Source organism: Simochromis diagramma, unplaced genomic scaffold, assembly GCF_900408965.1.
Source record: "Simochromis diagramma unplaced genomic scaffold, fSimDia1.1 OVJJ01000317.1, whole genome shotgun sequence".
Taxonomy (NCBI): Eukaryota; Metazoa; Chordata; class Actinopteri; order Cichliformes; family Cichlidae; genus Simochromis; species Simochromis diagramma.
The window spans coordinates 3137262-3161985 of record NW_024386994.1 but is presented as its reverse complement, the minus strand read 5'-3'; the positions used below and the strand labels follow the sequence as shown (position 1 = coordinate 3161985).

The 24724-nt window shown below is 39.6% G+C and overlaps 2 protein-coding genes across 4 annotated transcripts in view; both read left to right on the top strand.

Annotated features, from left to right (window-relative positions):
• Positions 1 to 24724, top strand: part of LOC120739024 (tenascin-X-like) — an 877833-nt gene that overhangs the window by 845659 nt on the left and 7450 nt on the right. The window lies entirely within an intron of this gene.
• LOC120739025 (up-regulator of cell proliferation-like) lies at positions 46 to 8059 on the top strand. Of its 3 annotated transcripts, XM_040040646.1 has the most exons (5): positions 46 to 210; positions 777 to 842; positions 928 to 981; positions 1567 to 1729; positions 2810 to 8059. In XM_040040646.1, the coding sequence occupies exons 4-5, from the start codon at positions 1618 to 1620 to the stop codon at positions 7480 to 7482; spliced, it is 4785 nt and encodes a 1594-aa protein (XP_039896580.1). In that variant the 5' UTR covers positions 46 to 210; positions 777 to 842; positions 928 to 981; positions 1567 to 1617; the 3' UTR covers positions 7483 to 8059. The 3 variants fall into 3 exon arrangements, with proteins under 3 accessions (XP_039896580.1, XP_039896579.1, XP_039896581.1); XM_040040645.1 differs by lacking the exon at positions 777 to 842; XM_040040647.1 differs by lacking the exons at positions 777 to 842; positions 928 to 981.

Here is a 24724-nt window from a genome sequence, read left to right as displayed (position 1 = left end):
TTTTGTAAATTATAAAAGCTAAGAGACTTGTCACGTGGTCATTAAACCAAAAGTGAAAATGATCATAGTTCCCCAACACCAACAGAATAGCAGGAGCGCTCTCACTGCTGCGACATTTGGAGATCTACAGGACGGTTTGTCCGTAAATTTACTGCATAAAGAAGAAAAAAGCCTGAAGCAGAAAAGAAAAAGCAGAGCTGTTATGTAAAGGTGAGCTGTTTTAATACTGATGTTTTGTAACAGATATCTCAGTGTGTGTGTGCCTGCGTATCATCTGATTTATGATTGTTTTAGGAATTCTGTCGCATAATAAGAACATTTTAATAAGTGCAGCAGAGAGAAGCAGCTGGTTCAGTCTAAACACCATTAATGTTGTAATGACAAACAGTTTTATGCATCACAGAGGGATCGATAAATTGATTTCCGGGTTGAGAACAGTGGGTGCTGGATGACGACGCAAGATCTTTCCTGAGTCTGCGCAAAAGGCGTGTGCTTATTCTGCAGAATAACTACATTTACCTTAGAATATTTAAATATATTTTAATGCTTTTCTAATTTAATGCAGGACTTAAAATACAGGACTCTTACTTGCTTATACTTCATTAAAATATCTGAGTAATCTGAGTACTCCTACTCTGCAGAGCAGTTAAAATAATTTAAATAATGACTTTATTTGTAAAGCACTTTACAAAGAGTTTCAGACTTCAAATAAAAGCCCCACACAGTAATCCAACACAAAATAATTTTCTGTCTTCTGTGTTGTGCCACTTTTTAAGTGATATCTTCTGTATTAGGCCTGCAGGATTACACAAGCGCCTTAAATTCACGCCCTTCTTTCTAAGGTACTGCTCTCATTTGCCCTTTGATTGTCAGGGTTGTGGCCTTTGTGGTATACAGACTTTCAGACTTTCCTCTTATTACTTTTAGAGAGAAGATGCCTATTTAAACTGGACAGGAGGATGGGATGATGGGGTTTGACAGGCAAGGAACTACTTTCCTGAAACAAAAATACTGTTCTCATGAGAAAATATTTATGTGATGACTTCACTTGTTGTGTTGATGTCAAAGTGCTTTTGGGTGCATTTGGTTCTGACTATGATGCAGATGAGTGGAGGCTGTTCACTGACAGCGCAAAGGCCAGCTTAAAATGTCTCCTGCTGCATACTGGAAATTAGTTTGCATCCAGGCCAGTCGGCAATTCTGTCCAGTTAAAAGGAACCTGTGAAAAAAATTTAAATTGTGTTGGAGAAGCATAAACACAATGAGCAGAAATGTGAAAAAAAAAATGGATTTGCACAAAAGTGTATGTGATTGAATATTTTTATTGCTGCTTTTGAATCCATCATCATCTAGTTTCTGGAAAATGGCAGATTTAAAAAAATAAAAAAATAAAAAAATTTGCTGGGCAGTGAAAAAAAAAAGCAGTAAAGATTGATTTTTAAAGTTTTAATGTAATGAAGTAACAATATCATGTTTTAGTAAAAAGGCTTGATATTATGTGCATCCTGTGAGCAGCAATTGTAAGTAAAATGCTTTATTATTATTAACATCACTAATCCCCCACAGATCCTGCTCCTGCTCCTACCACTGCATGGAGGGAGAAACCGTGCATGATAAATGAACAGCTCAACTCTCTGCAACATAAAATCAAACAAAGAAAACTCCTTTGAGGCTCCCGAAGAAATGGACAGCAGTGAAACACTGTCTGTTGAGACGTCTATGAACACAAGTAAGTGAAAGGAATTTACTGGAAAAAAAAATTAAGAAATATTTCAGATATTTTTTTTCCTTTTACAAAGTGCAGATTCAGTAACTCAAAGCAAACACAAATTAAAAACAGGTGTTCAAGAAGCGCTACAACTTGTTTCCTGATGTAGATGATCAAATTCAGATTCTTGTAAAAAACAGGAGCTACAATAAAATATATCTGCATTTGTTTGTGCATACGTTTAACCTCATCATAACAGCATGTGAGCCAAACAAACACATTTTTCTTTGCTTTTGTGGAGTTATTGTTACAGCCTCACTTGTATATGTAACGTTGAAAATCTAAAGTTATAGATGAATCTGACTGATGGCGTTAGTGCTATTATTTTGAAGCCTTTCAGTGATCACACTGTTGATGTGATTTTACAACAACTGTGAAGTGGAGATATCATGTCTTCCCTGCCATGTGGTGGAAAATATAGTGGGCAAGAGTAAAAAGTATTTAAAGTACATAACACTGTGTTATTTTTTGTACACACTTGTCTTAACATGGCCATTATCTTGTCCAGCTTTAGACTTTAATACATCAGCTAGAACAGTGCACAGCATTTCTGCAGGGCCTTTAAAAAATTCCAGGGATTTTGCACAGGGACCAGTTCCCACAGAATCTAACTTCTGGACAACATACTGGAATGTAACTTTAGACCTGTGGATCAGCATTTTAAATTGTCTCAGAGGAAGCACTGTTCATTAGGCAGTAAGCAACTAACCTCCACTAAACTCTACTATAAAAATATAGGATAAAAATTAACATAAAACCAAATTGTATTTCTCTTCTTACACATGTTGAACTAAAATCCAGTGAGAAGCAAAAAGATATATATTAATAATAATATACAACAGCTAACAAGATTACAACAGTCATACAGTATTCATACCATACTGTGTGAAAAACTTTCAGTCATTGTGGCCCAAAAAAAACTAGATGAGGATATTTTAAGGTTCTTGCATAAAGAAAATCATTAATTGATTTAAAGCATGTTTTAAATGGCCTTTTAAAATGCCAGTATTTTGTTAAAATTAAGATTCTCTGTATCCACAGAGACACAGCTGGAGAGGTTACTGGAGGACCTGGGCTTGGAGCAGTACTACAGAAAGAAACTATCACTCAGCAAAATACTTGAGCTCAAAAAGAGGACCATCACTGATGAACCTGCAAAGTGTAAATCAGACCAACTATGGCATTTTCTAAGGAAACTGATGATGGTTAATGTGACAGCTAGAAATGTGACATATACCTCAGAGTGTGACTCAAGCAGTGATGAGAAATCAGGAAGTACAGAGTTTGATTCTGACAGTCCAAACACAGATGACAAGGTGAACCCTCTTGATATAATCGCTGCTCTCTTTGTGTGTTCTGATGGTTTTGTACAGCAGGAAATGGCACTAAAAATGTCCATGTGTCAGTTCTCTGTTCCTCTGCTGCTTCCCAATTGTGACACCAATCAGTGCACACTCATGCTGTGGGCCATGAGAGACATTGTTAAAAAGTACAGAGCTCAGTCTCTGTCAGAGTCCAAGGGCTTCATTGAAGACAGAATCGTTCTCTCTGAACTTCCAATGATCTCTTTTGTCAGACTGGGTGAGTGCTCCTCGTCCAAGTCAGAGATTCTCAATAAGCTTTTGAGCAATTCTCAGCAGTACCATGACACCTTTGTTCACCGCAACATGGAGTGTGGTGACAGTCCAAGAAGAATATCCAACAGACTGACTGAAATTACTTGGTATCTTCCTTGTGGAAACACAAACATTGATATTTTCAGTCAGCCAGTGGCTGTAGCTAACCTTCGTGGTGACATTGAATCTTTTGAAACACAATACTCCTTTCTGTGCCAGACATCTGCAGCAGTTTTTGTGTTCTTTGACAATTTAGGCTCTGAGTCTGAATTCAGTCTCCTTACCAACCAACAGCACAAGGCACAGATCTTCTTAGTGGGTAACTATTACAGCAAGCGGTTCAGTAAAGATGCTTTAGAAAAAGTAGCAAACAAATTGGGCTTGACTAATGACAAGATCATAATTATTAGGAAGAAACAGAAAAATGAAGCAGACTTTGTGAAAAGTTTGAGATACAAAGTCAGAGATGTGGTGGAAAACTCAAAGATGAAGATGACAATAGAGCAGATGGCAGACATTGCCCATGAACTGGGAATCCTGGTTGATGAAGACTCTCCAGAGTGCCAGACTGCAAAGACAAATGCAGAAGCCATCACTGCTGAAATTCAAGACATCCATAAATACAAAGAAGATCAGCTTCCACGACAAGGTGAAATATGGAAAGAACTGACCTGCTTAGAGAAGGAAGAATTTCGACTTCTAAAAGTTGGCTCCAAAAATATAGAAGATTACAAAAGTGAACTTCATCTGAAGAAAGAAGAACTGCGGAAAAAGCAGAACTCTTATAACATGTCAACAGCTATGACATGCTTCATCAATGCAATATCAAGCCCAGGAACAGAGAGGTTTTATTTCCTGAAATGGATGCAAATGAACCTCGATAACCTGTCTCGTATAAAACTGTCTCAACTTCGTGAGAAATATAAAGAAAAATGCAAGAACTCTGCGAACAAAGAGGAGATCAAAGAAATTGACAGACAAATTTCCAACAGCTCACTGGGGATTGAACACTTCTTCCGTGAAATGGGTCAGATCTATGAAGCCTCACTGTCCCTTCCACAAACAGATCCAGCACGTCAAAAGCTGCAGCATCTGCCCAAACTGTATGCAGAGTTGTTGCTTGATGGATTTCCTCTTGAGCTTGTAGATGGAGATGCATCCAACATCCCTCTCAGATGGGTGAGTGATGTTCTCTCTCAGCTCAGTGACTTGGTGTCTCCAAACAGAAAGATCCTGGTAGTCACAGTTCTTGGAGTTCAGAGAACAGGCAAGTCCACTCTCCTTAACACCATGTTTGGAGTGCAGTTTGCTGTCAGCAGCGGTCGATGTACTCGAGGTGCCTTTATGTTGCTCATCAAAATCAATGAAGACATGAAAAAAGTCCTAAACTGTGACTTCATGCTGATCATTGACACTGAGGGCTTAAAGTCACCAGAACTTGCACAACTGGACAACAGCTATGAGCACGACAATGAGCTTGCTACACTTGTTGTGGGGCTGAGTGATGTCACCATTGTTAATATTGCAATGGAGAATTCAGCCGAAATGAAGGACATCTTACAAATAGTTGTGCATGCTTTTCTCAGGATGAAGGAGGTGGGCAAAAAGCCTAAATGTGTGTTTGTTCACCAGAATGTGTCCGATGTTTCAGCCCATGAGAAGAACTTACGAGACAGGAAACTGCTCCTGGAACAGTTAAATGAGATGACCCAGGCAGCAGCCAAAATGGAAAAGAAAGAGGAGAACAAGAGCTTCACTGATGTGATGGAGTACAGTCCAGACACTGGGAACTGGTACATTCCTGGACTCTGGAATGGAAACCCACCAATGGCACCAGTCAATGCAGGCTACAGTGATGCTGTATATGAGCTCAAGAAACACATCATCCACCTGCTGGGAAACTGTGAGTCATCTGCTAATAATGTCTTGGAGTTTAAAGAGTGGATGACAAGTCTGTGGACTGCAGTAAAGCATGAAAACTTCATCTTCAGCTTCAGAAACAGCCTCGTAGCTGATGCATACATGAGACTCTGCACAGAATTCAACAAGTGGGAGTGGGAATTCAGAAAAGAAATGTACAGCTGGGTAACAAACGCAGAAATAAGAATTTCCAATTTTGGTAAAGTTGCTGTAAAATCTGAATCTTCTGACATGAGAGAATTTCTCACATGTTTGAAAAGTGAAGCCTCCACAGTGCTTTCTAGATGGGAGACAAAACTTCTAGAAAATCTGACACAGTATTTTCAGCAAACAGATGTTCATGTTTATCTGGATGAGGGATACAAAGAGGAATTCTTAAACAGTGCAAAGAGCCTTCGAAAAGAAATGGAGAGATCCGTTTTTAATCAGCTCACAGCAGCAGCAGAAAACAGAGAGGGAATGATAGAAATTGAAAAAATTAAAAAGAACCATATACAAGAGATTGGAAATGCAGTTTGTGTGTTGATAGATAAATGCAAAATGAAAATAGTCCGGATGACAGACAAAGAGCTGGAAAAAGAGTTTGATAAGATGTGGAATGAAACACTGGGGAAACTTTCTTTTTCTGAACAAAAGATCACAAATGTCTTCACCAACGTATCTCACTTCCTGCGAATCAATCTGTTACACAGGGGGAGTTATGCATGTGAATTATTAAATCAAAAAAGTCTGCAGGATTGTGGAAAAGAGCCTTTCAATTTTACAAGTGTGTATCCCAAATTGAAACTTGCAGTGGCTAAATTGTACAACATTCAAGATCCCATTACAGCTGTACAAAAACTGGCTGACAGCATCATAGATGCCTGCACTCAGTTTGTGAGTGAAACAGTAAAAAGAAAAAACAATTACACTGACACTTACATCCAGGAGATCCTACACATGATTGATGAGAAACTGCAAAACAATCAAGATGTTAGGACAGACACTGAGTTTGAAGTTTCCCTGAAACAGCACATCTGTGGATTTGCAGCCAGAAAGTTTCAGAAAATGCATGATGATTTGATCCAAGAAAATGATTCCTACAGATGCCTGATGAAAAACAAGGAAAAGTTTTGTGATGATTTCAAATATTTATTCCATGAAAGAGACCAGTGTCAGAAGAAGGCAGAAGAATTCACCAACAAATGTTTGAAGCCTGCTGTTGAAGACTTTATCAGTCGTTTCCTGGGAGCTGATATCATTCATGAAATGCGGATATGTGAGCAGTTCAGCACACGAATGTCCTTCCAGTATTCAGTTTTATTGGATCTGCTTTTAAAAGCTGATTTTAAAAACTATGTGAGCTATGTTGACTCATATGAGAAATATGTCAAGACATGGATACTAAACCAACTAGTGGAGCATTTCTCAACTGTGACAACAATATCTGAGTTTGAGGACCGACATCTTCAGTCCTGTATCAGAAGCTTATATGATGCAATCAACAAGGCCCAAAGAGGAATGGGTGAAGATTTGAAGACATTTATTGAAGATATTTGTAAAGAACTTGGTGATAAACTGGTCATTTCCCAGGATGCTCTTGGTGCTTTCATGATCCTGAACAATGCTGACAAAGAGCAGTTTGCTCACTGGCTCACAGTGTCTGTGAATGAGATGGCACAAGATCTGAGAATGAAGTTTAAAAATGTAAATACCGAAATGAAACTACAGCATCTCCATGTACAGCCCCAGAATGAGCTTTTCAACAGACTGGTTGGTTGTGGCAAACAGTGTCCATTCTGCAAAGCTCCCTGTGAGGCAGGAGGAGGAGGTCATACTGAGCACTTTGCTTCAATGCATCGACCTCAGGGTCTGGGAGAATTCAGTTGGCCAAATACACAAAAACTGATCGCTGACATATGCTCTTCTTTTGTAATGAGTGGCCAGCGTTTTCGCTGCAGAGCTACAAACCATGAATATCACCCTTACAAGAGTTACAAGGCAATTTACCCAGACTGGAAAATCCATACAGATGTGAGCCTTAAAGCATCAGACTATTGGAAATATGTGATAGCAAAGTACAACATGGACTTTGCCAAACAGTATAATAAAGTACCTGCTGATATTCCTGCTGCTTGGAAAAATATCACAAAACAGCAGGCAGGAAAAAGTCTCAAAGAGTCTTTTAACATTCGATGATATTACTGGAATTTCAACTAATTTTCTTCTGGTGTACACAAAAAAAACCCCCAACAAAAAATCCAGATAACATATCCAAATATAATACTAGACAAAACTAAATGTATTATTAGTGGACATATATGTTCAAGCATTATACTTTAAAATAAGACAAGAAAATCACTGCAGTTTGTGTTCATCTTGACCTCGTCTTTAACATATTTAATAAAAGAATCAAAGCATATTTTGTTTGATAAATTATTCTTTCCATTTTTCTTTTAATTAAGTAGATGTCACGTAAGAACCTCAATCATTGATTTTGTTTATGATCATATATTTACATTTATGTCGCACAAAAATCATTTAGTTTGTATGTGCGGTTCTCATTAATAAAACAACAAACAAACTGAAAACACACTCAGGGAATGTGTGAGTTATCTGATGTTACGCCCCAGTCTAGGGGTACAGGAACGTAGCATAACTGTTAAAAAAGGAAGTGACCCCGCCCTGGTCCCCAAAACCATACACAGAAAAACCAATTTCTTAAGTGAGTCAGGAGAGGAGGCGCTATCTAAAACCCTATGTGAAACAACTAACTGAAATAAACAGGAGAAAACGGTACAAGAAAACAATAAGGCAGCTCACCCCTTCTGTTTCAGTGTCTATTTACATCGTACTATTTACAAGTGAAAATGTATCTACACACTATGTACAAAGCTCAGTAGGTCACAAGAATCACAAAAACGGATGTCACAGGGTTTGGAGGCCAAGATTGGGTCTGCTGCTGCTGTTAGTTGCTGCCGCTGACAACTGCTGGGCAGGGATCTTTTAAAACAGCCACATGATGAGGGGACCAGTCAGCTGCCACCAGCTCCCCAACCAGGAAGGACCTGTAGATAGGGATGGGTATTGATAAGATTTTCACGATTCCAATTCCATTTTCGATTCTGTTTAACGATTTGATTCTTTATCGATTCTCTTATCGATTCTTTTTTTTAAAAAAAAGGAGAACACAAAGGTCGATTAGCTTAGAACTTTGTTTTATATCTTCTCTTTGAACAAGATAGAAATTTAGGAGTAACATGGCCTTACAAACCCAACAGTGAGATCTTAAGAGATCCAGCAATACGGCTCTTCAATGGGGTGTAACAGGGTCCCCAGGAAAAAAAATTGTAAATGTAAAATGATAAAATAAATATTCTTCTGTAGCAATAACAAAGTATAACATAAATTATTCTGTAGCAATTACACAAGAATATCCAGTAATGTCCCTGCCTACAATTAAACACATCCACTTACCGAAAATCGGGGCATCTGCTGTGGCAAATGGGTTCAAGCCTTTTACCACAAACTGAGTCACTGCTCGGTGACATTTGTCTATCCTGGCCTGAAAGGAGACGCTTCCAGTAGACTGCAGCGAGAACTGCCAGCATCTGAGCCAGACTCTGTCTGTCTCTCTCATCATGGTCACCTAAATGCACAGTAATGGCAGGTTTTGTAATAAGGCAGATCGCGCTAACATAATATGCACTGTTAGTTGATTATTTACCTGCCGCATTAACGGGAGAGGACGTGCAAACGTTACCGCTGCTGCTGGGCTGAGATTCACGAGTCCGGAGCGGAATTAAAACCACGACATTCATTTAAGGTCATCGCGTGTTTTGTGAGCAAATGCTTTTGCATATTCGTAGTGTTTCGTCCCTTAAATGAAATATCTACTTTTCAAGTATTGCAAGTTGCCCTGTTGTCATCCGTTCTCGTAAAGTATAGCCAAAGTTTTGAGCGTTTGAGCCTCTTGGGCGCCATGTTTCCTGCCAGGTAAATGACGCTCCGCAACGTGGTGACGTCATTCGGGGCGACTGGAATCGATAAGGGAATCGTTTGCAAAAATGGCAAACAATGCCAAGGAATTGAAAAAGTGGGAACCGGTTCTCAACAAGAACCGGGTTTCGATACCCATCCCTACCTGTAGAGTCCTAAAGACACGGCACAACAAAAGTACACAGCCGGCCCAGGCCCGTAACATCTGATATCAAATAAAATTTCCACCTCTGTACAAATGTTTTATGGACTGTGGTTTTCACACAGAGAGTTAACTATATCTTTTGTTTTCATTCATTTTCTTCTGACTGTTTACATGACAGGAACTTAAACTTAATTTTTTGATATGTGTTTTTTTAACACATGACCTTTTGTTAAAAACGAGACTTTTTTGTAAACCTACACAATATTAATAGGCTACATTGATCCAAGGTTATGAAATTGTTTCACAGTAATCATATGTAGTATGCTTTATATCCACCATTACCAGCCAAAAGTTTGGACAAACCTTTAATGGTTTTCTTTATTTTTACAAATTTCTACATAGTAGATACAAGCTGAAGACATGAAATATAAGCAAGATATGTGGAATTGTGTAGCAATGAAAAATTGATAAATAACTCTAAACATGTTTTTATATTTTAGTTTCCTTAAAGCAGCCACCCTTTCCTTTGTTGACTCAATGAGTTTCATGATGTAGTCACCTGTAATGGTTTTCACTTCACATGTGTACCTTGTCAGGGTTCATTTGTGAAATTTCTTGCCTCCTGGAGCTGGGACCATCAGCTGTGTTGTGCAGAAGTCAGTTTGGTACACCTCATTTCTAAATGGTACTGTATACAGTAGCATAAAACTAAACTGTAGCTTTTTTCTGATTATAATTAAACTAAATCAGACAACTGAAATCAGTGCATCTCACGAGTGTGACTTGTTCCCATCAGTGGAAGTGGCAAGTTCTGGGGCCATTGTTGCAGTGATCTCTAAAAGCCCTCAGAGCTCAGTTGTGGTGTCGTGCTCCTCCCTGACACCCCCCCTTTTTTGGAGTTTGGTTTGGGTTCTTGGGCGCAGTGATGGCATAGTAAGGGAGCTGTGAGCCTTTTTGAACTACTGTGTCAAAAACTGGTTCATAAGCTTCATTCATTCATTACTCTCACGGGTGACATCTGCTGGCAACGGTGGTCTATGTACTGCCAAAAGAAGCCTTGCGTGTGTGATGCACCTTTCATACGTATTTTAAAATGATTGCAAGAATTTCTCAAATATCCTGACAGCCTGACTTCATTTTACACATCTTTGTTTTGTGTGTTCCATCTTAGAAAAATCTGCCTGACTAATTTGAACCTGAAAATAATAATAAAAAGATAAAACATTGTGAAACATTGTTGATTGTTAATTATATACTGGGCAGGGAAGATGGTTTTTACATAATGCAATAAGGCAGTTGTGTTGTGTTTGTATGGAAATACAAACACTGATATTATCAGTTTCATTATCATTTTCATCCCACATGTATTTATTTCCCACATAATATTGTATTATTCTATTTATTTACAGTAACAAAAGCACCCATGAAAGATATAGACCTGTAAGTATATTTACTTTGAATAAACACTGAGAGTAAATTTAATTCTCTATTTTTTGGTGACACCAGCTTAAAATATTCCTGCGCCTGGGAATGCTTCCTTGATGGCTCCATTGTTGAGAAGTCCAAAATACACTTATGCAACACACATGAAACATGTTTGAGTCTAAATAGCACTGAGTGTTGCACCAAAGTCTGAATGAAGCTCTTTGGTGCGACACTCCACAATTTGATGGTCAAACTGAGGCTTGAACAAAACAGAAACACTGAAATGTCTGAAGCATTTGCGTTGAAATTGTATTGACATTTTGAAACAATATGAAACCACAGGGACACCTGCTGCTCAGTATGGCTATCGTCACATCTTGATAATGCTATTCTGTGAAACAATGATGCAAACAATTTCCTACACATTTCCAAATAAAGATACTTATCTAGGAGTTCGTGTCATCATGTTTTAATTACTTAAAAATATATATTTAAATGGAAATAGGACTGAATGTGTTCTCCTTCTTTATGAGAAAGTAACATTAATAACATTTTCATGGGTCTTTTCATTTCAGCCAGTCACAACAGTCCATTTTACACTTGGTCACTGCATTTTTAAATGATGACTTTCCTTAACTTTATAGCTACAACTGTGTCTCTTGTATGAGGATGAAGTCACATGAAACATTTTCTGATGTAAGTAGAAAAAAAACAGAGAAGAGACAGAATAAGAGCTGGAGACTCTTGCCTGTTTAATTTTCTCCATGACAGCAGAGGCAGTTTTTACTAAAATATTTTAATGAATTTACTGCACAGTGTGCAGCTCGCTCTCTCTCTCTCTCTCTGCTGACAGAACTCAGTGTAGCTCACCCAGCAGTCTCTATCTTTCTTGCTTTCTCTCAAGTGGTAGCCAGGGACATCACCACGCCACCAAAGGGGGAGCTGGGGCTGGGCAGCAAATTTGGGGCCCTCCAAAATTTTCAGCTTAAAACAAATTATTATAGATTTCAGTATCTTATTTTTTTTTCATATGTACTTATTTTCAGTGATATCTTTAATAGCAGAATATCAAATAGGCGTAAAAGTTTTTTTTTCTGTCTCTTTGTTGCCATATTTTTTCAAGTAACCCATATTTGACAACAGAATAATAAAACAGGAAATTCTGTTTTGCCACCCTAATATTTTTAGTGGCCCCCATATGATGTGCCTGGCTCACCCAAAGCAGCAGGCCAGGGACATTAAAAAATGTTGTTCATGTGAAATTTTGGAGTATATTTGATTTTGTTGTTTTTGTTGTGTTGTTGTTGTTTGTTTTCCTCCAACAGTATGTGCAGTCTGACATCAATTCATGGCGCCATTTTATGTTCAGACCACCTTAAAGGTCTCCAGCACCTACCTTTATCTTTTTGTTGATCGCTTGACCGGTTTTGATGCACAGATTTGCAGTCTGATTGTGTCACTGCAGCTTACAAGTTTTGGCAGACAAGTCTACGTCTTCCATGCAAGCCACAACTGGCAGTGTGCTAGATATCAGCGATCACAGTGAGGTCTTTAGTGCAACACCCTCTTATTATTTGTGAACTTGAATTTCAGGTTTTGTTATTTTTGTTTCCATATACATATTCTTTGCTGCTAGAAGCAGTATTTACAGGATATAAGTCAAGTCCTTATGTATCTTATCTTGCCCAAAATATAAATAGCTGGTTGTACGACTAAATTAATTTTCAACACCTGTTTGAAAGGTGCTGAAAATAATGCTATATATAAACAGACTGGTCGGTATGGGCCAAAGTATCTAGTGTAAAGTGTATCAGATCAGCAGTAACATGTTTAGCTGCAGGTTCACGTTAAAACGCTGTCTGTCTGAGTGATGTGAGCTTTCTGGGGAAAAGGTGGTCTTATCAGGAGAGATGGCATCCACACTACTTTACATGGAGCACCGCACATTTATAGAAATCTGACTGAATGGATTCAAAACCCCAAATGTGGCTCTCCAGACCTTGGACCAGGAAGCAGAGTTACAGTCTTACACACATCTCTGCAACCCCATCCCCATAAAAACTGTCCTGGTCATGACCACTAAGAGACAAACAGAAAACCATAAAAAATCATTTCAGTATAAAAAGTCACAAAGAAAGAACAATAAAACATCCTCAGCTACACCAAAGAGTAAAACAGTTACAGGAAAAGAATTAAACATTAGGTCTCTCTCTTCTAAATGATTTAATAATGATCAACATATTTATTCTGCCTTACAGAGACAGGATTGCACATATTGAAGGCTCTCACTACTTGAGAAAAGTCTGTTCATGTCCTTTTTGTATTCAGCCTCTGTATTGATCTTCCAGTTCAGCCTGTTTTCCCATGCACTATGAGTATAAGGTACTTGTACTTCAGCTGATGATTGTTTCAAGATTACATCACAAAATTATCCATCAGTGCTTCGAACTCCTCCTCCTGCCATCACTATTAAATCCAGCCTCTGCAGAATCAGAGTATTTCTGAAGGTGTCTTGACTCAGACTTGTACTGAAAGTCTGAGTGTATAAAGTCCAGGACAGAACTGTCCACCTGTGGAGCTCCTACTGCACATCACTAAATCAGACAGAGCTCGGCCCAGTCTCACATACTGTGGTCAGTCTGTCAGGCAGTCAGTGATCCATAAGGTGGTGTTTACTGACATTACTGTAGTTTTTTCTCACTAGCAGCAGCTGAATAATTTTGAATGCACTTGAGAAATCAAAGAAGGTGATCATTAACCCTGCAGGAAGTAGATGATTTCATCATCCAAGTTCAACAACTACAATCCATCACAATAACTGATCTCTCAAAGCAGACATGGCTCTCTTATACCTAAATACAGGTGAAGGATTAAACTGCTCACCCTACTGTCTAAAACAGGTATGAAGAACAGGACTGCAACAACTTAGGTTTTTCCTCATTTATCTGTTCATTGCCCTTCTTTCCTGTGCTGCAGGCTGTGACCCAGTAATCAGTCTTAATGTGCCATCTTGAAGCATGTTTGAGTCTCTAAAATGCATCAGGAAAGGGGAGATCTGGAGGATCTACTATATCCTGAGTAAAGTGTTTTACTAATGACGTATAAAAGAGACATAACAAACAGGGAGTGGAAACAGGACTCTGTAAATATGTAGGAGTGTGCTGCAACAAAACAATGAACACCAGCAGCATCTGTGCCAAACATCGTTTTTAACTGACATTGCTGTAATGGCTCGGAGGCATGAATACCTCTCGTCTTAGCTCCTTTCTCTTCATGTCTTCTTCACCTTGTCTGTTCACCTGTCATGTGTGAGGGACTGAGCTGCAATTTGATGATTGGGGAAATAAGAGCAAAGGAATCAAGGATGTAGAATCCAAAATATAAGAAAAGGGGGAATAATTTGTTTCTGCGTTATCTTAACTGTTAAACTGCATTCAGTATTTCCTGGATGAGAGAATTATTCTGTCTCTGGCACAGACTTAAAAGTCTCACTCATCACACGGACCCAACCAAATACTTTAGTATACTCTGCTGTAACGAAACAATGGATGTGCTATATTTAACTGGCATTGCTTTAAAACGACTAAAGCAAGGATGTCTGATATTGTTAAAGCCTCTTAGTTCCTCTCTACATGTTTTCCTCGCCTCACTTGCTCACTTCTCTGGTGGGAGGAGCTAAGATACACTGATAGGTTCAAGGAAATGAGAGCAAAGAAATCAAGGATGCATGAACTGAAAAATAAGAGAAGGAAGAATTTGTTCAATTGTTGGTTCGGCTGTTTCCTTGCTGTCGGCATTTCCTGGATGTCAGAGTTGATCTGTGTCAGCTACTTGACATGTGAAGACTGAAAGCACACGCATAAAAACCTTAAAGAATCAGAGAAGGAGGATAAGTTCAGTGAATGTTATCAGCAGATTCAAGGTAGGGCTTTACTCTATTTGTAGCCATTGTGTAAGTGAACCCACACTTGTGTGCATTGCACTCTTAGCTACTTCATCCAGCTCACTCACCAACACCTGTGACGCCGGACTGGTAAATGGAACGTTTCTTATTTATGTTACACTTTTCTACCCTATAGGGTACCAGTAGCTGTTGCAAAGAGTGGCAAATGCATTAAATATCTCCTAGATTGCCAGCATAGTGCAGGTGAGAGACTGAAATTGTCCCAGTGTGGACTAACAAAGGACCATGAGTCCCACATTAAACTTAACTTACATAACTTAAGGCTGCAGTTCATTGATAATTTAAATAAAAAGATTGTTCTTGAAATAGTTTTACTGAAAATGCAAACATGCTGATGAAATGTGTTGTTTAATTGTCTGTTATGAAGTATTGCTATTTCTAATGTAAAAATTGTTGTTTTATCTATAGTATAATATTTATATGTATTTATAGTAAAGATATTTAATTATTACTGTTTAAATGACTTATATGCTATTATTAGTAGTGGTGTTGTGCTTAGCATTAAAAATGCCTTTTTGGTCTTTTTCTGTAATACGAAGTGCCAATAAACCATTAAATATATGTCTATGTGCTTGTATTTATTTTACCCTACTCAAATTCAATTTATGATACATTTTATTTTGAAAGATTTAAAATGGTTCTTTAAAGAACCACTCAAAAAGGTTCTTTAAAAATGGTTCTTTTAAAGAACCATTTGAAGGATCTTTTTAAAAAATGGTTCTTTAAAGAACCATTTTTACAAAGGTTCTTTGAAAAACCATTAAAGGTGCCCAAAGAACCATTTCTTGATGGTTCTTTGGGGCACCTTTAAAGGTTCTTCATGAACCACTGAAGAAATGGTTTCTTCAAAGAACCATTGTTTGAAAGGTTCTTTGTGGCACCAAAAAAGGTTCTTCTATGGCATCAGTCTAAAGAACCACTTTTGGTTCCAGTTGGCACCTTTATTTTTCTGAGTGTAACTGAGCAATCTAAGTGTTTTTTATTATAAGCGACATTCAGGTAGAGCAGAGGGTCCCTAACAATTCATATTTTTAGGAATCGAATCAAATAATAATAATAATAATAATATAACTGTCAGAGTGGAATAAACTCTTCTGTCTCTCAGACATCTCTGGACAGTAAAGAACCTTTTCCTCATTTTGATCTTTTTGTTTCTAGTCTTTAAGTTTTTAAGAACTTTTCATGTGAGACTGCGAAGACTGTCCACCCCAGCTGCAAAGTCTTAAATCTTAAAAATAAAATAAAATAATTAGTAAAATTACATTCAGAAAATGGCAGAGAAACATTTACCCCAGCAGTGTAATGAGTCATGATGGGTAATGAGTAAATCAGAAGTTAGAGCAAGAAAGATAGAGAGTGTTGGGTGAGCTACACTGAGTTCTAATGTTCCTATTTTTGCTACATAGTACATCACTGACTTTTCTGTTTTTCACTCCACTCTATCCTTTTCAGACGTGGAGGCTAATGCACCATTTGGTTAAGACTCACAATGATAACATGATGAAGATAGCGGTCTACAGAGGATTAAAATCAAAATCAAATGTGAAAACTTGCTTCAGAGTTGAAATATTGCCAATTAACTCTGTTATCAAAGTTAGAGTTTAACAATATAAATGATGCAGGTATAACAAACCTTACTTGATATTACTGACACACACCTGAACTAGTTCGTCCTCTCTCTTCAGTTGCACTCAGTTAATTCAACTCAAAAATGTCTAATTCCAGCCATTTCCACTTACTACTGGTGTCCTCAGGGACCTCTACCATTTCTTATCTGGCCACTTCCAATTGGTCATCTCTCCTACACATTTAATATCAATTTTCTCTGTTATGTTGATGACACCAAACTCTACCCGTCCTTAATGTGAAATGTTTATGTGGGGAAATAAACAAGTCAGCGGAGGTAGATGATGGTTTTACCATTGTTGTTTCTAATGAACAGACACATGAAAACAACCGCCTGCCCATCCCAAGTATATCTTATAATTAAAATAACCAAAGTAAGAACCATCAGAAGATAAGACAAACACTACACGTTTTGGCACCTCGTCAGCAGTTTCTTCCTCCCCTTTGAAAGTTGGCACCAGTACACATCCTCATTCCTAAGGCGTTTCTCTCACTGCCCAAGATAGAGTAAAACAAAAACTGCTTAAAAGTCCACCGCCCTCTCTCCTACACACCTCCATACCTCCACAGGTATGTCGTTTGGACCAAGCACTTCTCCAGTTTCCTAGTTTGCCCTTTTTTTACCTTTTACCTTTTTTTCCTTACCAATCTTCTCTGCACATTCTGATTTCCTTTCACGGCCAAGGGGATGAGCCGTGTGGAGAAAATCAATCGGGATCTACGCGCAGGCACTCACTGAGATGAAGGTGGTTTATTGTAAAGTAAAGCACAAGGTGAAAAATGGCAAAACAGAACTAAAGATAATCTAAGCTGGGAAAAATTAAACTACTAAACAGTAGTGATGGGTCCAGCAACACTGACGCACCGGCGCATGTATCAAGCTCACCTAGCGATGCCTGTATCGGTGCGTGTGTCGCTTTAAGAAAAAGTCACGTGATCGATACAGCTGCTGTATCACTCATTGCCAAGGCGCCAAACTGTGTTTAAAAGATACCGCATCTGCATTTGTTAACGGAATGAGTCGCCACCAAAAAAACAAAAAACAAAATTACTCTCGCAAAGATTAAAAAAAAGTACAAATCTCTGTTTCTGCTGTGTGGGATCATTTCGATCTTTTAACTGCAAATAATGTAACTGTTTGTCTGCCTTTGTTTCAGTGTAACCTATTAGAATAGGAAAAACAGCAATGTGACTTGCAGTGTGAGTTATTTATTTCATTTTATGCAGGTTAATGTCACATCTGTTCTGCTTTCTTACACAAACAAAAGCACCTCCTCAGTGTTAGCATTACAGAGCAAAACATGAAAATGAGGAGACAAACACACCGAGAATGAACAGAGGTAGGCCTATATAGACATTGAGCAGCTTTCTCATCATTTTGTTTTTATTAATATGTGTTTTATATTTTAAAATCAAGCATCTAGGAAGACTGTGTCTGAACCAGGCAGTCCTGAATTTTATTATAAAGGACCTGCCAAACCCTTAGTATGGTGCCTGTGAGGCGTATTTGGCTCTTACCTGTCACTACATTAATGAGAATATGCAGCTGTTGTACATCTGTGTTGGGTGTGAAAACACTTTCAACAAAGTCACACTGCAGGCGATTTGGCCCAATTCAAAAACGGGCATGATGGAGGATCACAAATACGGTAAGGTGTCTTGTATACAATGCAGCACCAAACATGACTGCAGCAACAAGAACTCTCCAAATTCGACATTCAGTTTGCATTGCACACAAACTCAATTTATTAGTCAAAAAATCATGTGATCAAATCCCTGAACTTTCATCCATAAGAGACAAATCGTATCATTCTTCAGATCAAGCACTACAGCCAAAGAAAAGCTTGCTCAAGGGCAGCAGCAGATGGGATGGCCCATCTTCAAACTTATCAACGAGGTACCAACATGTTGGAACAGCACATATCAGATGCTGTCACGGCTACATGATGAGAAAGAAGAACTCTTTACATCTCCACACACAAGCAGCCACCCATCTCCATGACCAACTTAGGCGTCGTGTCACAGACACTGCTTCTAATCTGGAGTCATTAAGTGTGTTGACCCTCTCAACACTTTTAGACCCAAGATTTAAAACACTCGGATTTTGTAGTTCCTCCAAGTGTAGTGAGGCACCTGAAAATGGAGTGTGCTGCAGTAATTGCCCACACAACATCTGAGCCACAGCCTAGGCCTTCATCAGAGCAGTCACCTGTTCCAGGCAAGTTTAGTATTATCCTTTAACGTGCTGCAAAACATCTTATCCAAACCTTTTCCACCTGGCTTTACAGTTTGTGTACCCCAGCTTCATCTCACAGGCACAGATGGGGAAATAGTGTAAAAAAAAAAAAAAAAACCAGCAATAGACTGAATGCAAAAACATTGGATAAATTTATTTTTCTGAATAAAAATTTATAATAGATTCTGAGTCAATTACATTTAAATGGGTAATATTACATTCACAATACTTTTATTTTAATTTTCACTTAATGTCATTCACAATATATTTAAAGATGTCTATAAAATTTGAAAATAAAAGATATAAAATGATTCCATGGAAAGTACAATACCTTAGAGTGTATACAAGTATGACTAGGTATTTGAATCAGTGTCTGTTGTGAGTCTCAAGAAAGTTGCCAGCAGTGATATTTAAGGTCCAGCAGGTGTCAGTATGAAGAAAAACAGCAACGCTGTGTCGACACAGTATCAATACAGTTTGGGGAATGTGCTGAAACGGTTCACAAGGCCTCAGCTACCCATCACTACTAAACAGCAAACATGAAGGAAGGTGAGCAGATGCATAAGAAGGTGGATGGCAGGGAAAACACAGAGAATGCACAGGAGACTTACAGACAGAACAGCAACTAGTACATGAATAGACACGAGTTGAATACACACAGAAGAACACAGGGAGATTACACACAGGTGGGCAACACAGCTGGAAGTAATTGACAAGAGGAGACAGGGGAAGCAAAACTGAATTCACTCACATGAGACACGGACCTTCACAATAAAACAGGAAACAAGAAACAATTCACAAGGCCTTAAGCAGCTGCGCGCCCTCCCGATCACTTTCTAGCACAACACCTGGGGCTAAGGGGGCAAAACAATCTCATGAGTGCTGCTGTTTGACTGAGGAAGAATAAAGTAGTCGTGGTAAGCCAATCACATGACCACTTCAAGACAAAGACAAGGTGATATATACCAAAACATAACCGTAAATTCAGACACGTGCTAGACTTGTAGTCAAGACCGCCTAATCCGAGACCAAGACAAGACCAAGACCAAATACAATAAAAATGTTAATTTTTACAGTACTCGATACAGTTATAGATCCAGAGGGTAGATTTCTAATTATTAAACTATCAATATTGAACAAAAAACTATGTATTGTAAGTATATATGGTCCAAAATGTTGATGAACCCTCATTCTTCCACGGATTTTTTAGTGCACTCTCTGAACACCTCGAATGCACACTCATTCTTGGCGGTGACCTCAACCTTGGACTAAATGAAGAAATGGATAGGCTCAATACAACAGGAACTCAGCGCAATTGGCAATCCACAAATATAATCAAACAGTATATGAGCGACTTTGGCCTTCGCGATGCATGGCGCTCCCTTCACCCCAACAGTAAGGAATATACTTTTTTCTCGCATGTTCATCACTCTTACTCTCGTCTGGATTATTTTCTGGTCAGCAGCTCACTGCTGAGTGACATTTCAGACACTGAATTCATCCTATAGCTGTTAGCGATCATGCTCCTGTATCTTTAACACTAATGCACAAGAATAATACTACGCCAAGTAAAAAACACTGGAGATTTAATACATCAGTGCTTAAAGATGAAGACTTTATTAAATATTTTAAAAAGGAATGGACTTCATATTTAGACTTTAATGACACTCCCGGAATATCTGCTTCTGTTCTATGGGAAGCAGGGAAAGCTGTGATGAGAGGTAAAATAATTTCTTTCTCATCACACAAAAAGAAAGAAGAAAACAAAAATATTCAGGAATTAGAAAAAAACATCAAATCACTAGAAGAAGCCTACGCGTGCGACCAAGATCAGGGAAACATTGAACAAAATACGCAAGACAAAACTAGAATTAAATGAAACTATTAATAAAAAACACAATTCCTTATACAAAGACTTCGCTTGCAGAATTTTGACACAGTAACAAATCAGGTCGATTTCTAGCTACCAGTTAAAATAAATAAGGAAAAAACAACTATATGTGCTGCTAAAGATTTATCGGGGAACACAATATATGACCCTGGAAGAATAAACAACATTTTTAGGGATTTCTATGAAACTTTATACTCACCACAAATAAACCCATCTAAAATGAAATTGATCTGTTTCTTGACAACGTAACTCTTCCAAAATTACTAGACAGTCAAGCAATGGAACTGGATTCGCCACTGACGCCAAGTGAACTCCAGGAAGCCCTGATAAGTATGCCCAATAATAAGGCTCCAGGCCCAGACGGCTTCCCTGCAGAATTCTACAAAGAATTCTGGACAATTCTGGCACCAGTATTCCACAGAATGTTGCAGGAAATCGAGGAAAATGGCAGACTACCACCAAATATGAATTCTGCCAACATTAGTCTCCTGCTAAAACCAGGCAAAGACCCTTTATTTCCTTCAAGCTATCGTCCAATTTCTCTTTTAATGTAGACCTTAAAATAATCTGCAAAGCTCTCTCAAAGAGATTAGAGAAAATAACCCCCTCTTAATTCATCCTGACCAAACTGGTTTCATAAAGGTCGGCACTCCTCAACAAACACTCGTAGATTACTTAATTTAATAGACTACTCATACAATAAAAAACATCGAAACCATAATATTATCTCTAGATGCAGAAAAAGCATTTGATAGAGTTAACTGGAAATTTTTATTCGCAATTTTACACAAATTTGGTTTTGGAAACTCTTTCATAAACTGGATAAGAATATTATACAATTCCCCAACAGCTCGTATCAGAACAAATGACCAGACATCCTCCAGCTTCTGTCTCCTGAGGGGCACCAGACAGGGATGCCCACTCTCCCCTTCACTTTTTGCAATTTTTATCGAACCTCTAGCAGCAGCATTTAGACAGGCTACAACAATTAAGGGCATAAAATGTAAGAACATAGAACATAAATCAGTCTCTATGCGGATGATGTGTTGCTTTTTCTGCAAAACACACAAACCAACCTCTCTGAGGTAATTACCTCTAATAAACTGGTTTTCAAGAGTTTCAGATTATTCAATTAACTGGCCAAAATCTACAGTTCTCCCCATTAACTGCTCCTTCCATAATTCTTCCTCTGCCCCCACTGCAATCCGGAAATATTAAATATTTAGGTATTAATGTTTCTCCTAAGCTTTCAGACTTAACTAAATTAAACCACATCCCACTTCTAAAGAAAGTAGAAGGCGATCTGACTAGATGGAAATCTTTACCCATATCACTCATGGGAAGGGTCGCCACTATAAAAATGATGATTTTGCCAAAAATAAATTACTTATTTTGATGATCCCTAACAAACCATCACAAGATTGGTTCAGATCTCTGGATTCATATATCTCCAAATTCCTTTGGAAAGATAAACCCCCGCGTATCAGCTTAAAAACGCTACAAAGAACCAAGGATAGAGGAGGATTAGATCTGCCTAATTTTCAACAATACTTCTTAGCCAACAGGCTTCAGTTCATCTCAGAATGGTCAAAACATACCACCTTAGATGAGCCCTGGCTAGATGTTGAACAGGCACTATGCAAGGATCTAGAGATTTCAGACCTACCATTTATTAGCTCAAACATCAAAAGACATGAATGCTTTAAAAGTATCAACATCAGCTTCTCTCTGACAGCATGGTGGGAGTTTCTAAAAATAACGGAGTCTTCATTAATCCCATGTAAACGTACACCTATCTGGAACAACCCTGACATATTACAAAACAATAATATGATTAATTTCCCAGAATGGAGTTGTAAAGGAATTAAATACTTAGAACATATATTAGAGGGAACAGAATTTATTCCATTTGACAGACTAGTTGCACAATATGGGATCAACAAGAAAAGATTTTTAGAATATCAACAAATTAAATCCATAGTAAAAAAGAAATTTAACCTCAGTCAAGTTGAATTACAAACACCACCAAGTGCGGCATATTTCCTTACTCTTAAATCCCCCAAATTATTATCTAAAATATACAGAACACTTTCTAAATTAGATGAATCAATATCCCTTCCTATTGCAAAGTGGGAAACAGATTTATCAGTCAGCTTAGACCAAAACTTCTGGTCTCAGGTATGCTTAAAAACCTTTAAATTGATATAAAAATCCCAGTCTGCAATTAATACAATACAAAAATACTACATAGAGTGCACTATACAGGTCATCGGATGTTCAAGATGGGCTTTACATCTTCCAACAACTGCTCACACTGTCAAGGCAATACACCAGACATTACACTCACGCTCTTTGGTTCTGTCCACCAGTGCAGAAGTTTTGGCGCGAGATATGTGAAGACTTATCAAAGTGTCTGAAATGTAACATTCCAACTTCCCCCTTAGTGTGTTTGTTAGGCAGCTTAGATAATGTTACTTCAGAAAAGAATATCGCCCATATGGTTTTTCACTGCCCTATGCATAGCCAAGAAAAACTGTCCTCATGAACTGGAAAAATAAAAACAATCTTAATTCTAACCAATATAGAAATTATCTATTAGATTACATTAGTCTTGATACAGCCTCTGCCACCACATCAGATCAATTGCTCTGGGCTCCTTTGATCAGCTCCATCACCTAGTGGGGGTGGGGGTCATAGTTTGGTCCCGCCTTCACTGTTGTGATTGGTGTGGCGGTAGGGACAGGCTTAGGGCGTCGGGGGGTTCCCCGGAGGCATCTTCCTTGGGGGGCTCAACCCGGGGTAGCGGTCATGTCCGGGTGGGGGCTCTTTTGGCTCTCGGGTGACTGTTTCCTCGTGGCTGCGTGCAGCAGGGCTAGGGGAGGGTCTGTGCTGACGGACGTGGGTTACTGACCTGGTAGCCTGGCTGCCCCTGGGTGGGTCCGGGATGGGCGTGAGGTTCTGGGGGTGCTCAGTCTCTGGGCTGGGGCCCGGGCCGGGCCTCGGGGCCTTGGGTCCTGGTTTGTGTGTCGCCGGGGTTGTGGGCGGGTGGGTGCATGGGGGCCCATCCCTGGCGCGGGGTGCCGCCGGTGCGTCGAGCCGCCTGGGGGGCTCTTCAACTGGTGGGGGAGATTGTCACACCTTGCAAGAGCTTTCCTCTCCTCAGGAACTCTCTGCAGGAGGGGGAGACACAGGAGAGGTGGAGGAAGATCTCAGCCTGGGCGTCTATTGTCTCATGTAGTCTGGAAGATGAATGGATGGTGGGGTGGGTGCAGTTTTCTCTGTGGTGGGGTTGGGTGGACTGTCCCGGGCTCTGTGGAGCCGGGGGGCGCTACTGCACTGGGCCCCGGTCTGATGGGCCTGGGCCCCCTTTCCCTGGCGGGTCGCGGAGGGTGGGAGTGCCTACTGGGGTCAGCGGGGGAGCTGGCCCCAGGGAGGGGTTACCTGCCCCTCCCTTCCTTCCCTCCCCATCTCCAGCTGCCTCCCTCTTCCCGCTCCTCCACAACCACCCACACATGCAGGGCCTTGGAGTAGGGGTATGTCACCAGGGTGCAGAGGAGGCTACCCCCCCCCTCTGTCCCCTTCTGGCTGCCTCTGCCTCAATTTTATCCCACAACTTAGACATTCACATTATTCACACTCTCATTACACATACATATAGGATCTTGGGGGTGGGCACAATCACGGAGTCCAAATTACCATCAGGGTGTATACCTCACCCCTGACGTCGTTGCCCACCTCTCAATTTTAAATACACTTAGTCATTGAGGGCTAGCAGGAGGGACTATGCGCCTACCTGCTGCTCCTTGGCAGGTAGCTCCATGCCCTCCTGGGTTTTAATTGCACCTTAGAACACATATGCATCAAACACTACAATGAGCAGGTGGAGGGAGGTTTGGAGTCTTCTCCCACCCCCATTCTCTGCGGCCTGCTGGAGCGGGGGGGCTAGGAGGAGGAGTTGGCCGTCCGGCTGCGGTCTGGGGTGTGGGGCCTCCCTGCTGCTGCGGAGTCGGGGTGGTCTGCCTCTCCCCACCGCAGGGAAAAGGGTAACACCACCTGGGTCTGGGTGCAATTCCCCCCTCCAGGGGCAAGGGTACCTAGACCCGGTTTGTAGAGTACGCTTGGGGAGTGTGATTGTGTGTACAGCGTCTCTCTATG